A 23,547-nucleotide genomic window follows, 5' to 3' on the forward strand; every position below is an offset into this window, starting at 1 on the left:
GAAGAACTCTAGGAAAGGTCACCCTTGAGTAAAAAAAAGAGAGCACAGCCCACTACAGACAATGTCTGGGTAAAGCAACAGGAAGGTGATAGCCACAGCACAGATCAGAAACTGATCTTACTCAACAGGACAGTAGCATAGCACTCTAGTGTTGGAGTTGCAATCTCAGCATAGATAGAAAATTGCTAACTCCAGAAACCAAAGACAAATGATGTGTTTGACTGAACTAACTTCACTGTAGTGAGCAAATCACCAACACTTGATTGCTTTGGTCAGAATCCTGGAGGGTCTTTGCCACCCAGATTGACTTTTTTTTACTAGATAAAAGAGGCCATTCCCTGCCTCATTTCTTTCCTTGCCTTAATCACTGATTGGGAGTTGCCTCAATCAAACTGAGATGTTATTGAGGCCTTAGATTAAAAAGGCCAAGGTTTGTCTTTGCATCCAGATCAACCTCCAGTTCTTATCTATAGCTTGCCACTAAACCCAGATGACTCAGGAGAAGAAAGTGAGAGAAGTAACTTTGCACCTACCTTTGTTGCTTAAATCCAATTCATTTATATGTCATGGCATCAGGTGATGTCATGGTCCTCTTAGAGAACAAAGGGCAAAGAAAAAGGGAGAAGAGGAGGAGAAGGAAAATACTGACTTTTTGTTTCAAATGTTTTAATAGAATTGACATTGTATTCTAATTATTCCTTATTATTCTATATGTATTAAAATTTTATTTTAATTATTACATATTATTTTACAAATATTAAAATGTTATCCCAATTTATTCCAATTACATTGGTATTTTATTCCATTTCTTCCAATTTGTTGGAATTTCATTCTAATTTATTCTAATTCTATCCAAATTTTATTATTATCTAATATCTAATTATCTCTATTTCAAATCTATTGTAATTTTATTCTAATTATTCCAATAAAGTTGAAATTATTTTCTCTAAATCAAGTTCACATACTCATTTAAATCTAATCCCATACCACACAGGGTGCCAGAATACTAGGTTTAGAGATCCCTAAGTTAGTTCCCAAGCCCATTTGGAGGCAGCTTGCAATAGAGAATGGAGTACTGACTGGATCATCTGAGTAAGGTCCCATTGAAACCTCTGAACCTTACAGGGAGCAATGGGACCATGTCAGTTTCCTGTCCTCCCTGAGTCTTAGCTTGCTGCTCTCCTAAACAAGGGCTGAGGTTCTGGGTCCCTTCTTTCCCCAAAGCTCTTGCCCTGTGATTTGGGGCTCACTAGGTGGACCTATCTGGTTATGGAGCCTCCCCAGGGCTCTCTGACCAAGTTTTCTCTCTGGTTTCTAGCTGACAAGCCTGACATTTTCTTCCTGTTCAGTGGGAGGTGTTTGCTCTCAGGAGGCAGGCCCTGGCAGAGGGCAGAGGGCTGGAGCATAGAGCAGAGACTGGCACTCTCTCTGACTGGCCCATAAAACCAACCCTGGCAGCAGCTCCACAGAGACAAACATAGCTTGAGTTGGGAACATTACTTCCAGTGGCCCCATATTAGGGAGTGAAGAAGGAGGAGGAGTTTGGCTGGTCTAGTCTTCCTACCAGAGCTGGGAAAGATGCAGCTCTCTCTGAGAAACATGCTCCCTTCTCTTTGGGAAGGAACTCCCCTGCAGAATTTCCTTCTCCTCTCTGTCATCATCCTGATCCTGACACATTATCTGCAGAGCAGGAGGCGACATCTAAACTACCCCCCTGGCCCTCCAAGTTTGCCCATATTGGGCAACTTCCTCCAGATGGATTTCAAAAAGCCCCAAGTCACTCTGCAAAAGGTAAAGAATGAAATGGGAGGGGAAAATCTGCTGGCTGAGAGGGGGGCATAGGAACTGTGGTGTATGCTGGGTAATGTGCTGGACCGGACAGAAAATAAGCCTGGGTGTTCATCTCTGCTCTGGCCCTACCTGGGAAACAGCCTCTTGCAATGGAAAGTACATCTGGTTTGGGGCTTAGAGGGTCAGATTCACAGCCTCCTTTTGACCTTTGGAGACCTAGAAAAACTCCTCACATGTGGGATGTGTCCTTGTAGTGTTTTCTTTTGTACATGGTCAGAATTAGATGCTTTCTGAGATCCTTTCTGATTCAATCTCTGCGAATATGATCCAATGAGATAATTGCAAAATCCTTTGCACATTGAGGGGCACCCAGAAAGCTTAAATAATGCTAAATAAATGCCAGCTATTATTATTATCCCTATGTATAAAGGGATAAGTGAGCTCCTTTAGAGACTGTCTTTTGCTTTTTTTGTATCTCATGGATTAGCACAGTACCTGGTATATAGTAAGCATTTAATAAATTTTCATTATTAGACTGACTGTAGAAATTGCATAGGCAGCCTCTGAATCAGAGGTATTTAACCTGGGGCCGTTGAATTCAAGTTAAAAATATGTTTTGACCCCTGTACTTTAATATAATAATTTCCTTTAAAATCCTACATCTTTTATTAATATACATTTAAAAACTTCCTTCTGAGAAGGAACCCATCGGATTCAGCAGACTAACAGAAACATCAATGACAACAACAAGAAGAACAAAACAAACACTCATTTATGAAAAGTTAAGAACCCAGAGTCCACAATTTTAATCTTCAGACTTTGGACAGGACATGTCAATCTTTGACATTCACTTGGATTGTTGGCCAATTATAGCTATTAACCTTATACTGCCAACACGTTTCAATTAATTTCACCAAACGCTAATTATGATTTTCTTAATCTGATGTATCATAATGCTGAGTAGAATTAGGTACTCTCTTCTCAACTTCTAAATAATATTTTTTTCACTTTTTTGTGTCCTGGACCCCTCCAGTGGTCAGTCTGGTGAAGCCATTTCCTCAGAATCATAGTTTTAAATGCATAAAATGGGACTATATAGGAAACTAATGATAATGAAATTCAGGAAATGCACTTTTCTTTACTTTTCTACATTTTTTTAAATTATAGCTTTTTATTTATAAGACATATGCATGGGTAATTTTTCAGCATTGGCCCTTGCAAAACCTTCTGTTGTAATTTTTCCCCTCTTTCTTCCCACCCGCTCTGCTAGATGGCAACTAGACCAATACATGTTAAATATAGTAAAATATATATTAAACACAAAATATGTATACATATTTATACAATTTTCTTGCTGCACAAGAAAAATCAGACTTAGAAATAAGGTAAAAATAATCTGAGAAAGAAATAAAAATGCAAGCAGAAAATAACAGGAGTGGAAATACTATGTTATGGCCACACTTATTTCCCATAGTTTTTTCACTGGGTATAGCTAGTTCTCTTCATTACTGAACAAATGGAATTGATTTGGTTCATCTCATTGTTGAAGAGAGCCACATCCATCAGAATTGATCATCATATAGTATTGTTGTTGCTGTGTATAATGATCTCCTGGTTCTGCTCATTTCACTCAGCATCAGTTCGTGTAAATCTCTCTAGGCCTTTCTGAAATCATCCTTCTGGCCATTTCTTATGAACAATAATATTCCATAACATTCATATACCACAATTTACCCAACCATTCTCCAATTGATGGCCATCCATTCAACTTCCATTTTCTAGCCACTACAAAAAACATTTTTGCACATATGGGTCCCTTTCCCTTCTTTAAGATCTCTTTAGGATATAATCCTAATAGTAACATGGAGATGCAATTTAAAGAAAAGAAAACCAAGTTTTTTAAGATACAGATCTTTTTCAGAGAAAATGTACTTGTGCAATTTTTTTGATTAAAAAATTAAAATTAAAATTAATTTTTTTTTGATTTCTGATTAAGGCACACTTATTTACATTTATCCCTTTGAATTCCATCTTAATGCATTGAGCCCAACCACAATCCATTAAATCATTTTTGATCAACTCCATTACCAGCTATCCTCCTCAATTTACTGTTGACTGCAAAATAGATGAGCACCCTATCTGTGCCTTTATTGGAGTCACTAATAAAATGTTAGACAGCCAGGGATGGAGATCTCTTATCTGAACCTTTATGATTCCTATGTTGATGTTTGATCTCTATATAGTATCTCCTGCTGCCTCCCAGGTGAAATTGATATCACCTTTGCATATTTATAGAGAATAATTTGTGTATTATACTATTTGATGCTCTACAACGCCTTTGAGATAGATACTAGATAAGCAGAAACAATATCTTGGAAAAGGCTCACTGACTGGTTCTTGGTAGGAGTCAAATGTAGGTTCTGCACCCAGATCTTACTAGATTTCAAGTCCTATACCCTTATCATCCCACCCCTCACCTCATTGTTTTTTTTTTTTTACTTTTTAAAGTCTGAATATCCCTGCCTTCTGAAAATAGTCATCATATGCTATCAAATTGAAATAAGTCACTGTCTAAGGTTCTTGAAGTAGAAGAGAAATATTCTTGGTATAATCAAGCTGTAAAAGTTTCGGGGGGGTGGGGAGGGGATAACAACTCTGAACTTGTGTTACCTGAGGCCAATTTTGCTAACTTCAAAGAAGATCATGACCATGTTGGAAACAGTATCGATTGATTTTTTTCTTATTTTTCTCAGAGACCATCTATTGAGTTTTGAAAGAGCTTTGATTGGTGTCAGTTGGGAAAAGATCTAATCACTCAAATAACAAGTATTTCATAAATGTCTGATATGTATCAGGTACTATCCTAGGTGCTGGAGATTAAAAAAAAAAAAAGTGAAACTGTCTCTGACTTCTGGAAGCTGACATTCTATCCAATCCAATGAACATAATAATGGTTTAGTTGTTAATCCCTAAGTTTTGCCCATGTATTAAACTCTGAATTCTTCTTTGCTACAGTCCAGCAAGCTACTTAGAATGTAGCAATGAATTCAGAGCCTGGAATATATTCCCTTTTCCCCTGAATCTTTTGGAATTCATCATCAAATCTCAGCTTCAATGGGCCACCTTCTGCAGAAAGTCTTCCTGATACCCTCCTATGTAATAGTCTTCCTTGAAATCACTTTGAATTTCCTTATACATAGATCATTTTCTTCCAATACCAGCTCCTCAGGGCAAGGTGCTGTTTGGTATTTGTGAGCATCTGCTCAATTCCTAACACAGCAATTGAGATATATTTGGATAATTCAGTGCTTTTTTAGGGAGAGCTGAAGTTAATGGAGTGGAAATGGATTAGACTGAATTGAGTAGATTCCCCTGGAATTGTTTCACATTAGCTGAATGCCATCTAATAACAATACTTACAAAACATGATCTGAAAGGCAATGGAAATTTCCTACTCAAAATAATTTTTTTCAGTTTGTCCAGAAATATGGAAATATCTTGTCCATGCATGTGGGCAGTGAAATCTTTGTAATAGTAACTGGATTGCCATTGATCAAGGAGGTCCTGGTCAACCAAAGTGATGTGTTTATTGATCGACCACAACTCCCTATCCATCTTCATATCTTTAAGTCATTTGGTGAGTATTCTGCATTATAATACATATTTTTCATCTCTGGGATTCTTTGAAAGATACCTTTGATTCCTATTCTTCATCATTCCTGACAAATTTCAACCCATATATATCTTGTGGCTAGAAGAATTATGATAAAAAGCAGGCCTTTGGCATTTCCTTCCTTCATATCTGAGAGTAGGAATTGAAGTGAGGAAGAGGAAGAGGAGAATGGAGAAAGAGTTCAAATTCATCCCATAGAAGAATCATTTGAAAGATTTTGGAATGTTTTAACAAGGACAGGGAGACTCAGAAGGAGGTGAAAGGAAGTTATGATGATTGTCTTCAAGTATTTGAAGGCCTTTTAACTAAAAGGCATTAACTTGTTCTCCTTGGTCCCAGAATCACAACAAAGAAGATAGATTTTCAGTGGGCTACAGTTTGGCTTCATACCGAGAAATCTTCTTTTTAATCAGAATTGCCCTAAAATGAAATGCTTTTCTTCAGAGGTGGTAGATTCCCCCTCAATAGAGGTCTACAAGCAAAAGTTGTTCAGTATATTTTGCTGGTGTTATTTGCTGGATATAAATTAAATCTGAGATCTCTTTCTACTCAGAAAATCTGTGGATTTATAATTCTGTCTTTAGACACTTTGACCCACATGATGATTCAGGTATCAGCAGAAACACCTTTATATGGAGGAATTCAATAAAATCAAAATTCTACATCAAAGTATGTTTTATTTTTTTTCATTATTAATGTATTTAATCTATTAATAAAACCAGTATTTTCATAATGAAATACAATAAAACGATTATTACACATGAAACTGCAAATCTACTATGAACATCTTAAATTTCCTTTAAAATTTACAACAGTAATTATGTAAATTTCTTTTTCTTTTCCTTTTTTCTTCCCTCCCCAGAGATGGCTATCATTAGACACAATATATATATTTAGACAGATATAGGTTATATATTTATACACATACTTCCATTTATTATTTCTTTCTTTGAGTGCAGATAGATAGTATCATTCTTCAAATATCCTTTATAATTAATTTGGGCATTTATAATAGACAAAATACATTATTAAACATCTTTTAAAGTCAACAAGGTTCTTTGATTCACTTTCACTCTTCATTTTTCCATACAAGTCTTTCCATGTTTTTCTAAGATCATTGAGCTCATGATTTCTTATATATAGTACAATGGTATTCCATCACAATCATATACCTCAACTTGTTCAACCAATTGATAGGCATCAATGCAATCTCCAGTTCTTTACAAAGAATGCTTCAAATACAATGTTATTGTGCCTATCTGCTACTTTAGATTATATTTCTATATCTATTCTTTTCCATTTATTTACTTTCTGTTGCTTATCCAGAATCAGAGTGTTTCAATAATGAGTCCTAGGTCTCCTTCCTTTACATTTTTTTTTATTATTACATTTAATAATCTTCACTTTATGCTTTCCCAAATAAATTCGGTTAATTTTTTTTTCTAATTCAAAAAAAAAATAAAATGAAATGGGAATAGTATTAAAATTTAAATTATAATAAAAATATTGGCCCAGACTAATTTTGAACAATTATATTATTCCAATTATTTAAGTTTAATTTTATTTGTATATATATTTTTAAATTTGTTTATATACTTCCTGGAATTTTTTGGCAGATGTGCTCCCAGGTATTTTATACTATCTGGAGTTATATTAAACAGAGTATCTTTTACTTTATCTTTTTGCAGAATTTTGTTTATGATATAAAGGAATGCTCATGGATTTAATTTCCACCTTTGTACTTTGTGAAAATTATTAATTGCTTCACCTAACTTTTAAGTTGAAACTTTGGAATTTTCCATGAACATTATCATGGCACCTAAAAAAAAGAGGTAGTTTTATTACCTTGTTTCCCATTCTGATTCCTTCCATTTCATTTTCTTCTTTTATTGCTATTGCTAGCAATATTGCTAATTTTCCAATAAAACACTGAATAATGTTGATGATAATAGGCATACTTTTTTTATAATTTGCTTTTACTGGGCATCCTCTAATTTAATGCTTGTTGATGATTTTAAATAAATTAGTTTTTACCAAATTAAGGGAAAACATTTATATCATTAATGTAAATATATTTATTTTTATTGATATAAATAAGTGTTTAATATAAAAGATACATAAAAAAGATTTTTCTGAACATATTGATATAATAATATGATTATAATTGTATGATCAACTGCTCTAATTTTTTGCATTTATTTTTAATGTAATCAATTATATTGATTTTTTTATGTTAATTCTTTCTTGCATTTCTGGTATAGATTCCACTTGATCACGATTATAATCTTTGTAATATATGATTTTAATATTTTAGTTAGAATTTTTTCATTAATATTTATTAATGAAATTGTTCCATAATTTTTCCTGGTTTAGGTATTTGTATGATTTTTTTTTTCAGAAAAGGAATTTGGTAGACTCTCTTCTTTATTATCATTCAAAATGATTTATTTAATATTGGAAGTAGTTGATATTTAAATGGTTAATAGATTTCACCAACATATTCATATGATTCTTATGACTTTTTAGGAAGCTCATTTATGGCCTGTTTAATTTCTTTTTCTAAAATTGTTCTATTTAAAAATTCCATTTTTGTCTTCTGCTAATCTGGCGATTTATAATTTTGTAAATATTATTGTATTTCACTTAAATTATTACATTTAATAGCTGCATATAATTTAGAAAAATAACTCTTTATAATTACTTTTATTTCATTTCCTTTAGTGGTATATTCATGTTTTTGGTTTTTTTTTTTTTTAATACTAGTTATTTAGTTTTTTTTTTCTTTTTAAATCATATTAACCAATTCTATCTATTTTGATTGGTTTTTCATAAGTCTGTAGGGAATCTTGAGTGGCTTTTTGTGGAAAAAAAAATAGCCTTAGCTTTGGCTATGTGGAAGAAGCTTTTAAAATTTAATAGATGTTGCTCCTGTCACATTCCAAATTTAGTAGCAAATCATAAACCTTTTTTAATGGACCATCCCACAATTAAATGGCCTTAGGGCAATTACTAGACTACCATGATCACTAGACTACCAAGGATATGAGAAACTTGGAATTGGGTGTGCTAGAATAGGAGAAAAAAAACTGGACATATAAGGGAGAAAGAGAGACGGTGGGGGGGAAGAGGAGGAGGAAGAGGAAGAGGAAAAGAAGAAGGAGGAGGAGGAAGAGGAGGAGGAGGAGGAAAAGAAGGAGAAGGAAGAAGAAGAGGAAGAGAAGGAGGAGGAAGAGGACAAGGACAAGGACGAGGATGAGGAGGGAGATGAGAGGAAGAACAGGAAGGGATAAAGGGGTAAGGACAGGGAGGGACAGGGACAGGGAGAAAAAAGGCAGGAGGGAAGGAAAGACAGAGAGAAAGAAAGAAAGAGAAAGAGAGTGAAGAGGAGGGAGAGAGCAACAGAGAAATAAAGAAAGAAAGAGAAATTCAGACCGAGAGAGAAAGAGAGTGAAGAGGAGAGAGAGAGACAGAAAGAAAGATAGAGACAGAGACAGAAAGGGAAAGAGTGAGGGAAGGAAAGAGAGAGAAGGGAAAGCTTAAAATGTAACAATCACTTGAATAGGCACAGTCTATGGCTATTGGAATTGTTGATAAAAAAGTAGTAACAATAAGTAGAAATGGCATCAGAACCATCAGGAATGAGGTATAAGTGGTCAGACAACCAGAGAGGTACCTAAACTTAATTTCAAAGTGGCTAAGAGATTATTGCTCTTTTGCAAACTACCCTGAGTATATGTTGGCTGTTTTATCCAACCAATCTCCACTGTGTTACTTGGCCCACCAGGCAGCACCACGCCCCTTGTCTGAGAGCTCAATCAGGAAGGAGGAGACAGCCAGGTGATACAGTGGATAGAGAGCTAGGTCAAGAAGTCCTTAGTTCAAATCTATCCTCAGACACTTACTACATCTGTGATCTTGGGGAGGTCACTAAACCTGCTCCCTTAACAGTAAAATGGAAATAATAATAGCATCTATTTCACAGGATGGTTGTGAGAAGTCAAAGAGAGGATATTTGTACAATATTTAGTGTAGTGTCTAGGATATAGTTGGTGCTTAATAAATGCTTATTCCTTCGCCCTCGTTATCTTTACTCAGTTAAAGGTCTCTGGAAAAGGATTGTCTTTTTTTCCACTATGACAACTAAGTAATTTTTGCAGAAATAGTTTTACCTTCCCCCTGTCATTAAAGAGCAACAGATCTCAAAACAATTCTATCATCTGGCACCTTCCAAAAACTCTTATGTCTTGGTCCTCAAGTTCTTCACAGAAAAGGTACTTCCTGGAAAAAGATTATCCCAATATTTCTCTTTTATAGACTTCCATTCTTGGGTGGAGACAAATAGGGTTGACTGTTTAATAGTATACTGCCAGCAAGATAGAGGACTTATCTGTTCCAGATGACAGTAAGCATAAAAGTGACAATGAGCCTGCTTGTAGCATATCCATCACCCATAGGCCAAAATATCACTGTTATGCCTGGACCATGACATTGATAAAGTCAACAAGGGCCATTTGAGATGGCTTGGGCCATTTCAAGTGGATTTGACCATTTAGATTAGGATTTGGGCTCCTCCCACTGTCCACATCTTTCCTAAGCAGAAAATCATCCAGCAGCCAGTCATCTCTGACTGAGAAAATAAAAAGTTTATGTTTATGTCCCCAAGGCTACATGCAGATGGTTGGACCTCAGAGGCATCGCATCTCTGTTTTGTCTTTAGAACCTCAAGCATTTCTAAATGCTCCATAGTAGAACTTTAAGTTATTTTCCTAATTAATATATAAGTACTTTGAGAACAGAAATTGTCTAGCCCTTATTTTGTATATCCAGTAAAGGGTTTAGCATATAATAAGTGTCAGTATGTTGTGTTTTTTAAGTGTTTGTTCAGTTGAATTTTATCATTAGTGGAGAGAATAAGTAATAAGTAATTGAGTTGAATTCCACTATTAGTAGGGGAAATAACCATATCAGTAAAATGATAGGTCTTTTGAAATAGTGATATAAATTATTATTAATATTGTTACTTAGGATTGATCATGTCTAATGGCCAACTGTGGAAACAGCAAAGAAGATTTGCCTTAATGACTCTAAGGAACTTTGGTTTGGGAAAGAAGACCCTGGAAGATCGGATACGGGTGGAGGCCAAGTATCTCACTGAAGCTATTGGGGAAGAAAAAGGTGAGCACTGGTTAGACAGAGAGGTTTTTCAATTCCTTGTGATTTTCAATTTGGCCAGATGAACATTAAAGAGAATCTGCACTTGTGTTTGGGAGAAGCAGGGGAGGAAAGGGCATCTGTAGAGTAGAGACAGGCAAAATATTACCCCCAAGTCCCCAGGGAATATTTTCAAAGACCCAAAATTGTTCTCTAGGGGAAAATGAGGCCATAAGCCAAGAAAGCAAGCCTTGATGGTTCATTCTCTTGAATGCCAATATAATCATTTTTCTTCCATGAATCCTAAGGCTCTACATGCTTCAGTTTTTCAAATGTCACACATGGAGTCTTACCTTGGTTGGGCCCTACACATATGTGGACACAACCCTGCCTCTATTTTCTCATACAGTCCTTCTCTAACTCTTTTTACTTCCTAATTATTCTTCTACAATTCTAGTTATTGAATTATATATTTCCATTTCTTTGTATCTCTCCTTTCATTCTCTTTTTCCCCCTTTCTCTTTCACTTTTCTCTCTTCTTTCTATACTTTAGAACACACACACACACACACACACACATATGCACACATATTGTTGTCTTCATTTAAGGATTGATAACTTTTTTCAGTTAATCATTATTGTCTTCTTGTTTCATCTTCCACTGGGGGGGGGAACACACTAGTAAGAAATATTTCTCTGTTGGAGTCTTTACAAACTGTTAAGTCATTAGAGTTGATAGAGACAATAATTATCTAATTTAGCATGGTTCAGTATGATTGATCTGATCTTACAAGGAGATGTTATGGGCCAGAAGAAACAAGGTACTAAGTAGAACCGATAAAAACAATGTTTGTGTTCACACCTTTAGAGAGCTCATATAAGCAAGAAGCTCTTAGGGCCAGAGAGCACTCTGGGAGGAAACCCATAGTCCCACTCTTGGAGAAGGAGCATAAATAGAGCTTCAGTGAGCCAGTCAAGGGAATTCAGCTGAATTAGATTGAGAGGGGAGTGTCAAGTGAGTTCAGTTAGAAGCCCTCTCTCGGAGGTAAGAAAGATTCATTACAACTTTTACCTTGGTGCTGGCTAGAAGCTGAAGAAAGCAAAGGCAGAAACAAAGGACAAAGCTGCAAGGGCTCTTACAACCAAGGGTAGGCCTCTAAGAAAAACTAATCAGGCTATTTTGGAGCAAGCAATAAAAGATCTGAACTTTGAACACCTGGCTGCATTTGGGTGATTATTACATTTAACTGAAACTAAGGCTGCCTCCAGAAAACCTCCCCAAAAAACCTGCTCCCAGAGAGAACCATTATATTTTAAAGAAGAAAAACACCACACTTGTCAAACAAAATACATTTTTTTACATTGGTCATGCTCAGGAGGTTAGTAGCTGGTGCATCATTGATTCTCTTGAGTTTTGGTTGGTATTTCACTGATCCAAGTCCTTAAGTCTATCCAAGTTATCTTTCTTTGCACAATGTTCTTATTGTAGACATCCATTCTCTTACTCTTCCTCCTCTTTCTATGCTTCCTTTTCCTTCTGTTCCTCCTCTCATTGTCATCCACTTGCCCTTTCTCCTTATCTTTTGCTTTCTCTTATTATTATAGATTTAGGGTACGTAATTACCTTGGAGCCAATCAAGTCAACTCTCCCTCTCATTCTTAATAACAATAAATGGAGGAATGTAGCAATCAAGTGACTTTCCCAAGACCAGTCAATTAATAAACATTTATTAATGTATTCTAGACACTGAGCTAAATCCTGAGGAAAGGAATAAGACAATCTCTGTCCTCCAGGATCTCCCAGACTAAGGAGTAAGGCAATACGCAAATAACTATGTACAAACATGATAAAGACAGGAGAAATTGGAAATAATCAATAATAGGAAGGCACCAGAATCACAATAAGGATGACCAATTAGCACATGTCTAGGTAGGGTTAGGGTTAGGGTTAGGATTGGAACAAATGTCTGAGATTAGCTGGGTCTCCCTGGCTCCAGGTTCATTTACACATTACTTTATATTGCCTCCCTTCCTTATTTTCATTCTCATAATTTTTCTTTTCATTCCAGTATCTCCAGTAAAAATTTCAAACCCTACTACTCATATGCATACAACTAGCCCACAAGTGTAAACATACTCATGAGGATTGGAATATGCACACATACATCTATGGACACAGATGCATGTGTGTGCTCATGCTCATTACTCAAAAGGGCACAACTTTTTGGAATAATTCGCATGATATATTAGATATAGAACACAGAAGATAAAAAGGCTCTCAGGAGTCATCTAGTCCAATGTCCTTATTTTATTTAATTACAAATGGAAACAAAGACAACTAAAGCAACTTGTTCAAAGCTACTTTGGTATACTGTGTTGAAATAAAATATGCCAATTAAATCTCAAATCTTGATAGAAACATTAAAAATGACACATTCTGTTCCCCCCCTCACATCTATTTAACTAGTAGCTGGTTATAGACAATATTAATAAAGTAGATGTATACTGGGAGTTGGGGAAGGGAAAGTAAAAAAAAGGTATTAAAAAGAAAAAGATTAAGAATTCTGCTGGATTCCTTTAAAGGTCAATGATTAAATCCATTCTATTCTGGTCAACAGGACAGCCCTTTGACCCCCACTTTGTGATCAACAATGCTGTTTCTAATATCATCTGCTCTGTAACATTTGGACATCGTTTTGAGTACCATGATTCAAAATTTCGGGAGCTGCTGAAGACTGTGGATTATACCATGAAGCTTTTGACCAGATGGGAGTGTCAGGTAATACAGCATCTGTGGCTGGGAATGGTTGCATCAATTTCAACTGGCCATGGACTTTCTTCATGGGGGAAAAAAAAAAAAAAACAGGATGATTGTTATTTTGGCATTAGCAGTTTGTGCATGACTTCCTCTAAGCAGTCAAAGGCCTGAGAGTGGGAAAGGAAGGAAACAAGATCTTTGTAAGCTGTGACATGAGGGAATCTCATGTGGGCAAGTCATTAACTTATCTTAACCTTAACCTGGGGGATCCATGCTTTTCCAGAACACTGTGATCTCCAGATAATAAGAAACAAATTTCTCAATAGTTTTAAGTGTTCCTAAAATCTTTACCAAGATGATCAATTTACAAACATTTATTAAGTGTTTATTTTGTGCCAAGTATTATGCTAAGTGTTGGGGATACAAGGATAAAAATGAAACAGCCCCTGACATAAGATGGTTTGCATTTTGCTGGAGGAGGCAACATGCTTCCAAGTGGGTTTATAGGCAACTAAATATTACTTGCAGTATTAGAAGTCAGGAAGACCAGTAAAGGCTTAATCGCGAATTTCTCTTGAGTCATTTGAGAGATATCTGGATTTTTTCCTCACTTCTAGAAAAGTGGGAGAGAGAGACACAAAAAGAGAGATAGAGAAGAGAGAGGGAAGCAGGAAGGAAGAGAGGTTCAGAAACAGAGACAAGATACAGAAACAGCTAGAGAAACAGAACGAGAGACAGAAAGAAGAGAAACAGAGAGACAGATAATTTAACTGCTTCCCTCTAAAGTTTCTAAACAGCAATACAAATATTAACACCACCTAGTGCCTTTGCACTATCCTTGTTATCTGGAATGCTCTCCCTTCTAACCTCTACTTCTTGACTTTCTTCAAGAATGAGCTCCAATTTCACTTCCTACTGAAGGATGGCTTTTTCAGTAGCTCTAACTGGTGGTGCTTTCTCCTCTCAGAATACTTTTCAACAACTCTGCCTACATCTTACATGTCCCAGTTATTTCCATGGTGTCCCTCCTATTCCAAGGTGAACTACCTGGAGAATAGGGAATGGAATTTCTCCCTTTTCCTTTGGATGTCCAGGACTCTCTACAGCATAGTTAACACTTACTAAATGCTTATTGATTAACTGATTTCTTTAGATCATATCTACAATCCTTTAAGATAGATGCCATTAATATTCCCATTTTACTTATAAGAAAACTGAGGCTAAGATAAGTTAATGACTTGCCCACAGCTAATAAATGTTGGATGCAAAATTCTATCTCAGACATTCCTGAGTCTTCCTCCACAATTGCATCTACTTTTCTTACATTGACCCAGTTGGTCAATGACTCATGTGTCACTGGTGTATGATTTCATCTATTTTCTCAAGTGCCTATGAAAAAAAAATGAAGGAAAAGGGTGAATGCCATTGGCTCTCATTTGCCTAAGTGAAACAAACTGTAATTCAGAAGAAGGGAATTCTGTGGGGCTAACTGGGAAAGATGGGCTCGAGTGATGACAATTTCTCGAGACTCTCCACTCTTTCTTTGCAGCCGTGGAGCCTGCCTAGATTGGTCTTATTTTGTGGCATCAAAACATGGCCAAGGGCTTGGTGCTTAGACAGTTGAACAGTAGCTTGAGTTAAAAGAACAACAGTATGAGATGAGAGACAGTGGTTACATGAAGGATGAATTCCAAAAGAGATATTTCATGACCCTAAAAAATGTTAAAAATCATGGCCTGACTTAAGATGAAGATGGAGAGGTGGGGTAGTCAAACATGAACTGACACTCAGCCATCCTACCCTATTCTTTTTTATATTATTTAGCTCTTCAATATAATTCCTTCTGTAATGAAATTCCTGCCAGGAGCTCACCAGAAGCTCTTCAGAGAATCCAAAAAGCTAGAATCTTTTGTAGAAGATGTGATCAAACAACACAAGGAAAACCTGAATCCAGAGGAGCCCCAGGATTTCATTGATGCTTACCTGACGGAGCTATCCAAGGTAATAGAGGCATCACAGGAAGAGAGAATTGTGTATTTAAAACCTCTCAAAAAAATGCTAACTTGGTGTGGGAGGAGTGTGTTGAAATTTTGAAAATCTTATATTTCTATCATAATGTATATATCTTTCCTCAGTGACAACCATGGGCGGTAAAAAGTACAAGTGATGGCGCTTACTAATGGAGAGCTCATGGTTTTTATTTAGGATTGGAAGGGACCATAAGGCACATTTGGATTCAATTCCTAATTTAATACAAGGGGAAACTGAGGCACAGAGATTTTAGTTAACTTAGTCCATTCATAAAGTTGTTAGGAATTTAAAACTGTAATTAGTCTTTTCTGTTTCCAAGTCCAGTGTCCTTTTCATTAGTACCTTTTCTGATTGGAATTAAATCTTAGTCCTGATAGAACATGTCTATGAATCTATCTTTCTGTAACTCGTTTTTCTCACCTATAACATTAATATACCATTCCGCATCATCCTATCCAGAATTATTATGTACATATTCTTTGTAAATTTTATGACACTAGAAAAATAAGTTTAATTATCCATCTTAAGTATAACCACTTTTGCAATTTTATGCAATAGTCAAATATATGGACAATAAGTCTGTGGTCATTCCCAAGTAATATAGAATAAAAATTTTAATGTAATTTAGAAATGTTTAACCAAATAAATGAAAATGCATTAGAACATACATAATTTAAGTCAATATGGAACCTCCATAGGTCCTTATGAGTAATTTGATGACCCCATTTCTCTTTGAGTTTGATGCCATAGGAATTCCACCTCAACTTCTAAGTCTTGTGATTTTATCCTCTATATTAAAAATGCTGGATTTCTACATGAATTATAGATCCTGAATTCATCATGCAAGTTTTTTTTTAAGAAAAAAATCATTTCTCTAATTCTCAGTCTCTCCATTTGAAAACATTAGTACAATATTTTTGGCACTATCTGCTTCACAAGATTATGGGGAAAGTATCTGACAAATTGTAAAGCATTTTAATAGTCTTTGTTTACTCATCAAAAGAATGAATCCAGAGGATAAAATATATATTTAATTAGAATAATAATAATGCCAAGAAATGACAATAAAACTGATACTTAGATGAATATGGTATGTCAACATTTGCAAAATCTTTGGGTTTTTCCCCTCTCCAGACAATGCCATGAGATAGCTAGCACAGATATTATTTACATTGCACAGATGGAGAAACTGAAAGCAAAAGAGATTAAAGTCCTTCATTTATGTCCTTCAGTTATAGAGTGTGGACATATGTGTAAGGATTCCAACACATATGAAACTAGTTATTTTGACTTACTGCTCTAACTAAAGAGCATGCAATATGTGAGATATGAATCATAATGAAAAAAGGGCTTGTCTAATCAACTACTTTGAACAGAATTAGAAGACTGGATTTGGAATTAGGAAAAATTGAGTTCAAATCTAATCTCAGACATTAGCCCTATGATCCAGGAAAAGTTACTCAATCTCAGTTTGTTTCAGTTTCCTCAAAGCCTAAAATCTTCCACCTTGACCTTGACCCATGATTCCATTGAGCCTGAAAGCTCTTTATGTTTGGTCAAAGCCATGGTTATTTTTTTTAATTAACCAACTAATCCATGTCTTTTTAATTTAAGGATAACATCCATTCTAGTTTCAGTGAAAAAAATTTAGTCTACTGTACCATGGACCTCTTCTTTGCTGGAACAGAGACAACTTCAACCACTCTAAGGTGGGCGCTGCTGTACATGGCCCTTTATCCAGAGATCCAAGGTACAGTGATGGCACCAAGCTAAGCAACCTTGTAGAATTCTATTTTTGTAGAAATGAAGCAGTTGGGGTTAATTAACTTGACCAGGGTCACACAGCTAGAAAGTGTTAAGTATCTGAGAACAGATTTGAACTCAGGTCCTCCTTACTTCAGAGCTAGTGCTCTATCCACTGTACCACCTAGCTGCCTCAACCATGTACAATTCTAACTAAAAGAGTTTGAATTTACAGAGATCTTGAAATCTTTCCAAGCATATTACATACAGTGGAATGAAGCAGTGATTACCATTTTTCATTCCCTTTTGACATCAAACTTTTTTTTTCAAATCCCCATTTGATAGTACCTTGCTATCTAGAACAATAGAGTGTCCGAAATTTGGAATCAGGAAGCTACAAATTTAAATCCTGCTTCAAACACTTGTGACCCTGGCAAATCACATAAATTCTCTTAGCCTCTGCATTGTCATCTATAAAGTAGGAACAACAAAAGGTCTTATCTCATATAGTTGTTGCCAGGATAAAAGAAGTTGATAACCATTAAATGCTTTGTAAACCTTAAAAATATTACATGAATATCTGATATTATTTTATTACAGTGCACTATAACTCCTTTTTAATGAAATATAATAAAATAACACTTTAAAATATAGTTCTATTCTATTACATATAATAGTTCATCATAGATTTCAAATTAACTTAACTGAATTACTTAACTGAAGGACCCATTATTAATTCAATCTGCAAAAGGTCATTTTGTGTTGGAAGGAATCTTAGAGGCCATAAAATTTCACAGATGTGAAAAACAAGGCTGAGAGAAACCAAGTGATTTAAAGACTTTAGAGAAAGTCTATTTGACTTGATCAGTTTAGAGATAAAGAAAGGATACCAAGAGGTTCTTATTCATGGAGACTCAAATCCTGACTGGTAAAGCCAAAATTTGAATCCAGGTCTTCTATTGCCAACTCCAGAATGCTTTCCATGGTGTCCCATTTCTGGATACCTTCCCAAACATACATTCTTATTTGTCTTTATTCAGCTCAGTCTCTAGGCTACAGGGACTGGCAAGTTTGATGAAGTATCAAGTTAAGCTTTTAAACAACCATAGGTATGGCTGTATTTCTCCCACATTAAAAAAAAATAATAATAATGAGAAGGGAAAAAAAAAAAGCTTTGAGTTCATACCTAACTAGATATGAGACTGAGAAAGTTCCTTGACTTCTACCGGAGTTTCATCTAAAAAAAAATGAGAACAATAATAGAAATATCCTTCTGGCATAGTTGTAAGCATCAGAGAGAATAATATTTGTCCAATGTTTTGCAAACTTTAAAGTACTCTATAAATGGGAAATACCATTTGGGTCTCAAACAATTCTCCCTCTTCTTTCCAGGCAAAATACAAGCTGAGATTGACAGAGTGATTGGCCAAACTCGGCAGCCCACCATAGCTGATAGGGAGAATTTGCCCTACACTAATGCAGCTGTTCATGAAGTTCAAAGAATGGGTGACATTATTCCTTTCAATGCACCCAGAATGGCTGTGGTTGATACCACAGTGGCAGGATACCATGTGCCCAAGGTAAATATCTTTTTTTTTTCCCCCATGAATTTGAAAAGATTATGTCTCCACCTACTTCCATGTCCTATAATTGACCCAACATCTTTGTCTTGTTCTGTGAGCTCCTCCCCGGAGAACAACTCTTTATAAACCAGGTTACCTAAACATATACTGGTGTGTCTTTATAGTCAAGACATAAGGAAGCTGTATTTTCTGATCCAACAAAACCCAGTGGATATAGAACTAGAGTCAAGAAGACCTGGATTGAAATTCAGTCCTAAATACTTGCTGTGTATTGCTGTACAAGTAACTTCATTTGCCAGCCTCTATTTCCTCATCTGTAAACATGAAATGGCTTTTAACTCTAAAATCTCTAATGCTACATTTTATACAGCCTGTATCAAAATTTTTGAATAGGATACCTTCTCAATGGCCCTATAGGTCTTTCAGAGTATTTGATATTTATAACCATCATTTCTTACAAGAATTCTGAAGGAAATGAATTTACTGATTTAGGGCACATGATATATTGGAAACTTGCTTATTGACAATCTGATTCAAAATATGGTCCCAGATGTGGCATATGTTAGCTGGAAGACGAATCACCTACTGCTAATGGCATCAAACTTGCCCCCAAAAGGCACTTTAGTATAAGGCAGTTTGGGTTGATTTCCTCCTGCCACTAGCTGGATAAACTTGAATTGGTCTATTTTTCCCTGTATTGGTTTACTCATCTGTAAAAATGAATAGGATGGTCCCAATGCCCTCTACAATCACTTCCAGTCCTAAAGTTATGACTCTGTAAGGTCGGGCTTCTTAACTTGGAATCCATGAGTTTTGTTTTATTTAGATTGTAATGATTATATTTCAAGATAATCAATTTCCTTAGTGATCCTGTTGTTTTATTTGATTCATTTATTAAAATTGGTTCTGAAAAAAAGGGCTATAGGCTTACCAGTCTTTCAAAGGGTCCCAACTAGTTGGGAGTCCCTGTCTTAAGAAGTTTGGAGTTCTACAACAAGCCTGGCCACTAAAAAGCAATATGGCTTTAGAAGGTTCTATGCTCCCTCTGATTCTCAATTCCCTCTTCTATAAAATGAGAGAGAGAAAGGACTAGGTCACTTCCTCCTCAGAGTAACTTGAATTCAGTTCTTTTCTCTTATTTCCAGGGATCCATGATGATGACCAACTTGACTGCTTTGAACAGGGACCCCAAGGAGTGGGCTACCCCAGAAACCTTCAACCCAGAACATTTTCTGGAGAACGGCCAATTTAAGAAAAAAGAGTCTTTTCTGCCTTTCTCAATTGGTGAGCCACACGTAGTAGGGAGAAAGCCTTAAGTCTGGGAGCAGTAGCCCTATGTCTGGGAGCAGTAACTTTTTAACATGAAGAAACTTTGCAGATTCTACTTCCTGAAGCTCACATCACATGACTGCATATATTACTAATAATCAGTCATTGTCTGTTTTTGACAAAATAACAATACAAGTAGTAGTAGAAGGAGCAGAAGGAAAAGGAAGAAAAGGAAAGGAGGGAGAAAGAAGAGAAGGAAAAGAGTGTGTGTAGGGGGGAGAAGCAGTCACATTAGTACCTAGCATTTATATAGTCTTTAAGGTTAACAGAGTCTTTTACCTATTTATCCTGCAAAGCACATGCTATTATTACCCCCATTTTACACATGAGACTGAGAGCAGTTGGGTCACTTGTTTCTAATTATCAGGAGTAGGATTTGAACTGAGGGCTTCCTGACTTCAGGTCCAACACTCTCCCCCAACCCACCTGGCTTAAATTCAGAGCAGGAACCATTTTTCTTAAGGCTGCACAGAAGCTAGCTCTTAGACACAGAACTGGAAGAGCCCTTAGGGGCCACATCATCCAACTCCCTCATTTTACAGATGAGCAAACTTGAAGCCACTAAGGTTAAGTGATGTGTCCATTGTCATCTGCATAAGAAGCATCTCAAGTGGGATCTGAATCCAGGTCCTCTGTGGATACAGGATGTCACCTGTACTAAACTTCTAAGGTTGGCTGTGAGATGGAGTGGTGGAAATAGTGCCTGAAATGCAGCAACGAAGGCTTGGGTTCAGATTCCACTTCTGATCAATATTAGCGTTGTGATTATGAGCTAGTTACCGGCCCTAAAGCCAATCCCAATGCTAGCATTTACATCCAGACTCTTGAGATCCCCAACTCCCAGCCTGTGTCAAGTGGATTTATTCTTTTCTGATCTCCTTGCCTTTCAGGAAAGAGGGCCTGCCTGGGAGAACAGCTGGCTCGGGCTGAGCTCTTCCTTTTCTTCACCAGCCTCCTCCAGAAGTTCACATTCCAGGCTCCTCCAAACACCCAGCTGAGCCTGGACTTCCAAATAAGCATGGCCGTCTCTCCTCTCCCCTACCAAATCTGTGCCATTCCTCGAGAGATATAGGCCAAGCCAGGCCTGTGAGGTGATCATCCAAGGGGCACAGGAAAAAAGGGCACACTGGAACCAGTCTCATGCTCCCTGCCTTTGGAGTCTGGCTAGGGACGAGGAGAGAAGTCAAGAAGGCAAAAAGAGGAGAGAGACCAAGGGAGGGTATCTGTTGCTGATTGAATATTTCTACTTAGAAAAAGAAGCATGAACACCAGCAAAAAGAAAACACAGAGTTCTTACTGTATTTGAAATTTAAGATCTTGGGGGTCACTTCTTAGTCCTGTCACCTAGTAGCTGGGTGATTTGGGATCATATCCCTCGAATCTCTGCCTCCTTTTTCAAATATAAACTGAGGGGGAGGAAGATTTCTAAAGTCTTCTCCAATTTTAAATCTATAACTCTGTGATGATGGGAACAGAGAATCAATACCGTTCTTTCCCTGACAAGCAGCAGTGGGGCCAAACTTTGGTTAATTATTCTTCTCTGTCTTGTGTTTATAACTAAACAATGGATGGGATTTTAGAGAAGGGTTCAGAAAATTTAAATCCTCAGGTTGATTAGGATGATTCTAAGAGATCTCTATGGATTGTGAACTCTTTGTGGGCAAATATTATTTTCTTTATGTCTTTAGATCTACAACAAGTGCCTGCCATAGAGGATCCCATTAATAATGATGATTGTTTCATCCCTAAAAGACTTCCTTTCACATTCATAATTTCTTTGACTTTCACAGTGTGAAATAGTAGCCCATTCATTGATGAGCTGGGTTTCTCATTCCTATTAAAAGTCATGTTATAGATACATCATAAACTCGCCACTATTAATTATACTCATATGAAGCTAAGAATACCTCCACCTTTGTTTTGCTCATTTGTTAAAGCTCTCTATTCCTCTTAAGTTTCCTTAATTTTGTCAGAGATACTTACACAAAATAGATTTCCATGCTGCTGATAAAAACCCTTGTAATACCCCAGTGAAACACAAAATGTAAATGACCATGTGAATCAGTGTGACTAATATTCCTCATTTATTGTTTGTTATGTCAAATTATCCATTCATATGTTTTGAAAGGAATAAAGCTTTATTTAAAAAATAGATAATGGGAAGAGAGTACTGAAGTAGAAGGAATAGTCAAGGATGTAGTGGCTATGCTATTATAGATCTTGATCCTTTGTTCTACACAATAAACAAAATTCTTTATTGGGTCACATGTCAATAAAATGAGCAATGCAGTTAGACACAGAAAAGAAAGAGAAATGGAAGCCATGTTGCCGGAATCTTCTCAATCAAACCCCTGCTATTCCAATTTTAAAAATGTTTGTTTATGTCATCGAACCATTACATCAAGAGGAAATTCTAGCATGGCTAAATTTTGAGGTAATAAGTTGAACTGTTTTCCATTAATGATGACCCCATCAGTCAGAATGGCATTTTTTTGTGTAGAGTACTCTGGGCAATTACACAGTAGGTACACCTATTACTAACACTTTTAGGTATGATGATGAGTTTTTTATCAGCCTGGTGGAAAGACTTGTTTCTTTGCTGATAATGACAGGTAATAACCAAAAGAAAAACTCTCTGAATTCTCCTGGTCAGTAAAATCTTTTTTTTTTTTTTTAATTCTCTTCCACGAGCACCATTATATCAAAAGGTAGCTCCTTTTTGTAAGGGACATTATATCAAACAATGGGCTTTATGGGCTTTTCTGGCTGAGTTTCCTTTGGATGGCTTTGTAGCATAACTGTTTGAAAGAGTCTCAGGTCTGTTTCACAATCAGGAGAAACATGAACTCAGCTCCATGAGCAGAAGGTAGAGGAGGAGTCGCTTTATGAAATGTCCTAGAAAGGCTCATCTCCTGCTCATGGGTTGCTCATTTTCCCCAACCAGACTTCTAGGAACTGGAAGAATAACACTGAGGTCAAATAAACACCTACCCTCCTCCTTTTTTTCCTCCCTGGGAAGTATCTGCCCCATTGAGGAAGGGACAGTGCCTTTTACATAACTTTAATTACTTAATAAGTGGTTGCCTCAGACAGAATGACTTGGCCTTACAAAGACTTAAGATCTCAGATTGTATCCAGGATTCAACCACAGTTTGCCAGGCACAAGCTTTGCTTTGTAGGTTCTCCAATATGTGTATCATTTCTGGGTCCTTGACCTAACTCACAGCAAAGACTTCTGGGGACTTACCTTCAGGTACTAAAAGCCAAAGGATTCTGAAAGACCACATGGTAACTAATCACGTTTTTGTTGTGTGTTATATATTGCCTTATGTATTTTGCATTTAAATTTTCTACTCCTAATGGTCACAAATTCTAGATTTATATAATCATTGATCTGGATGATATCTTGCAGATTTTTATTCCAATTCATTCACTTTACAATTGAAGATATGGAGGAAAAAAGATATTAATTTATTGGACTTATGGCA

At 36.3% G+C, this 23,547-nt stretch overlaps 1 protein-coding gene across 1 annotated transcript; it reads left to right on the forward strand.

The window, feature by feature from the left end:
- The first annotated feature begins 1,457 nt into the window (after positions 1–1,457).
- LOC127563236 (cytochrome P450 2J2-like) lies at positions 1,458–22,324 on the forward strand. The gene is made up of 9 exons (XM_051999562.1): positions 1,458–1,791; positions 5,266–5,428; positions 10,490–10,639; positions 13,234–13,394; positions 15,198–15,374; positions 17,019–17,154; positions 18,540–18,727; positions 19,876–20,014; positions 20,950–22,324. Exons 1-9 carry the CDS (start codon positions 1,579–1,581, stop codon positions 21,129–21,131), a joined length of 1,509 nt encoding a protein of 502 aa, XP_051855522.1. The 5' UTR covers positions 1,458–1,578; the 3' UTR covers positions 21,132–22,324.
- Positions 22,325–23,547: the final 1,223 nt, after the last annotated feature.

The sequence above is a fragment of the Antechinus flavipes genome, chromosome 4 (genome assembly GCF_016432865.1).
Source record: "Antechinus flavipes isolate AdamAnt ecotype Samford, QLD, Australia chromosome 4, AdamAnt_v2, whole genome shotgun sequence".
Taxonomy (NCBI): Eukaryota; Metazoa; Chordata; class Mammalia; order Dasyuromorphia; family Dasyuridae; genus Antechinus; species Antechinus flavipes.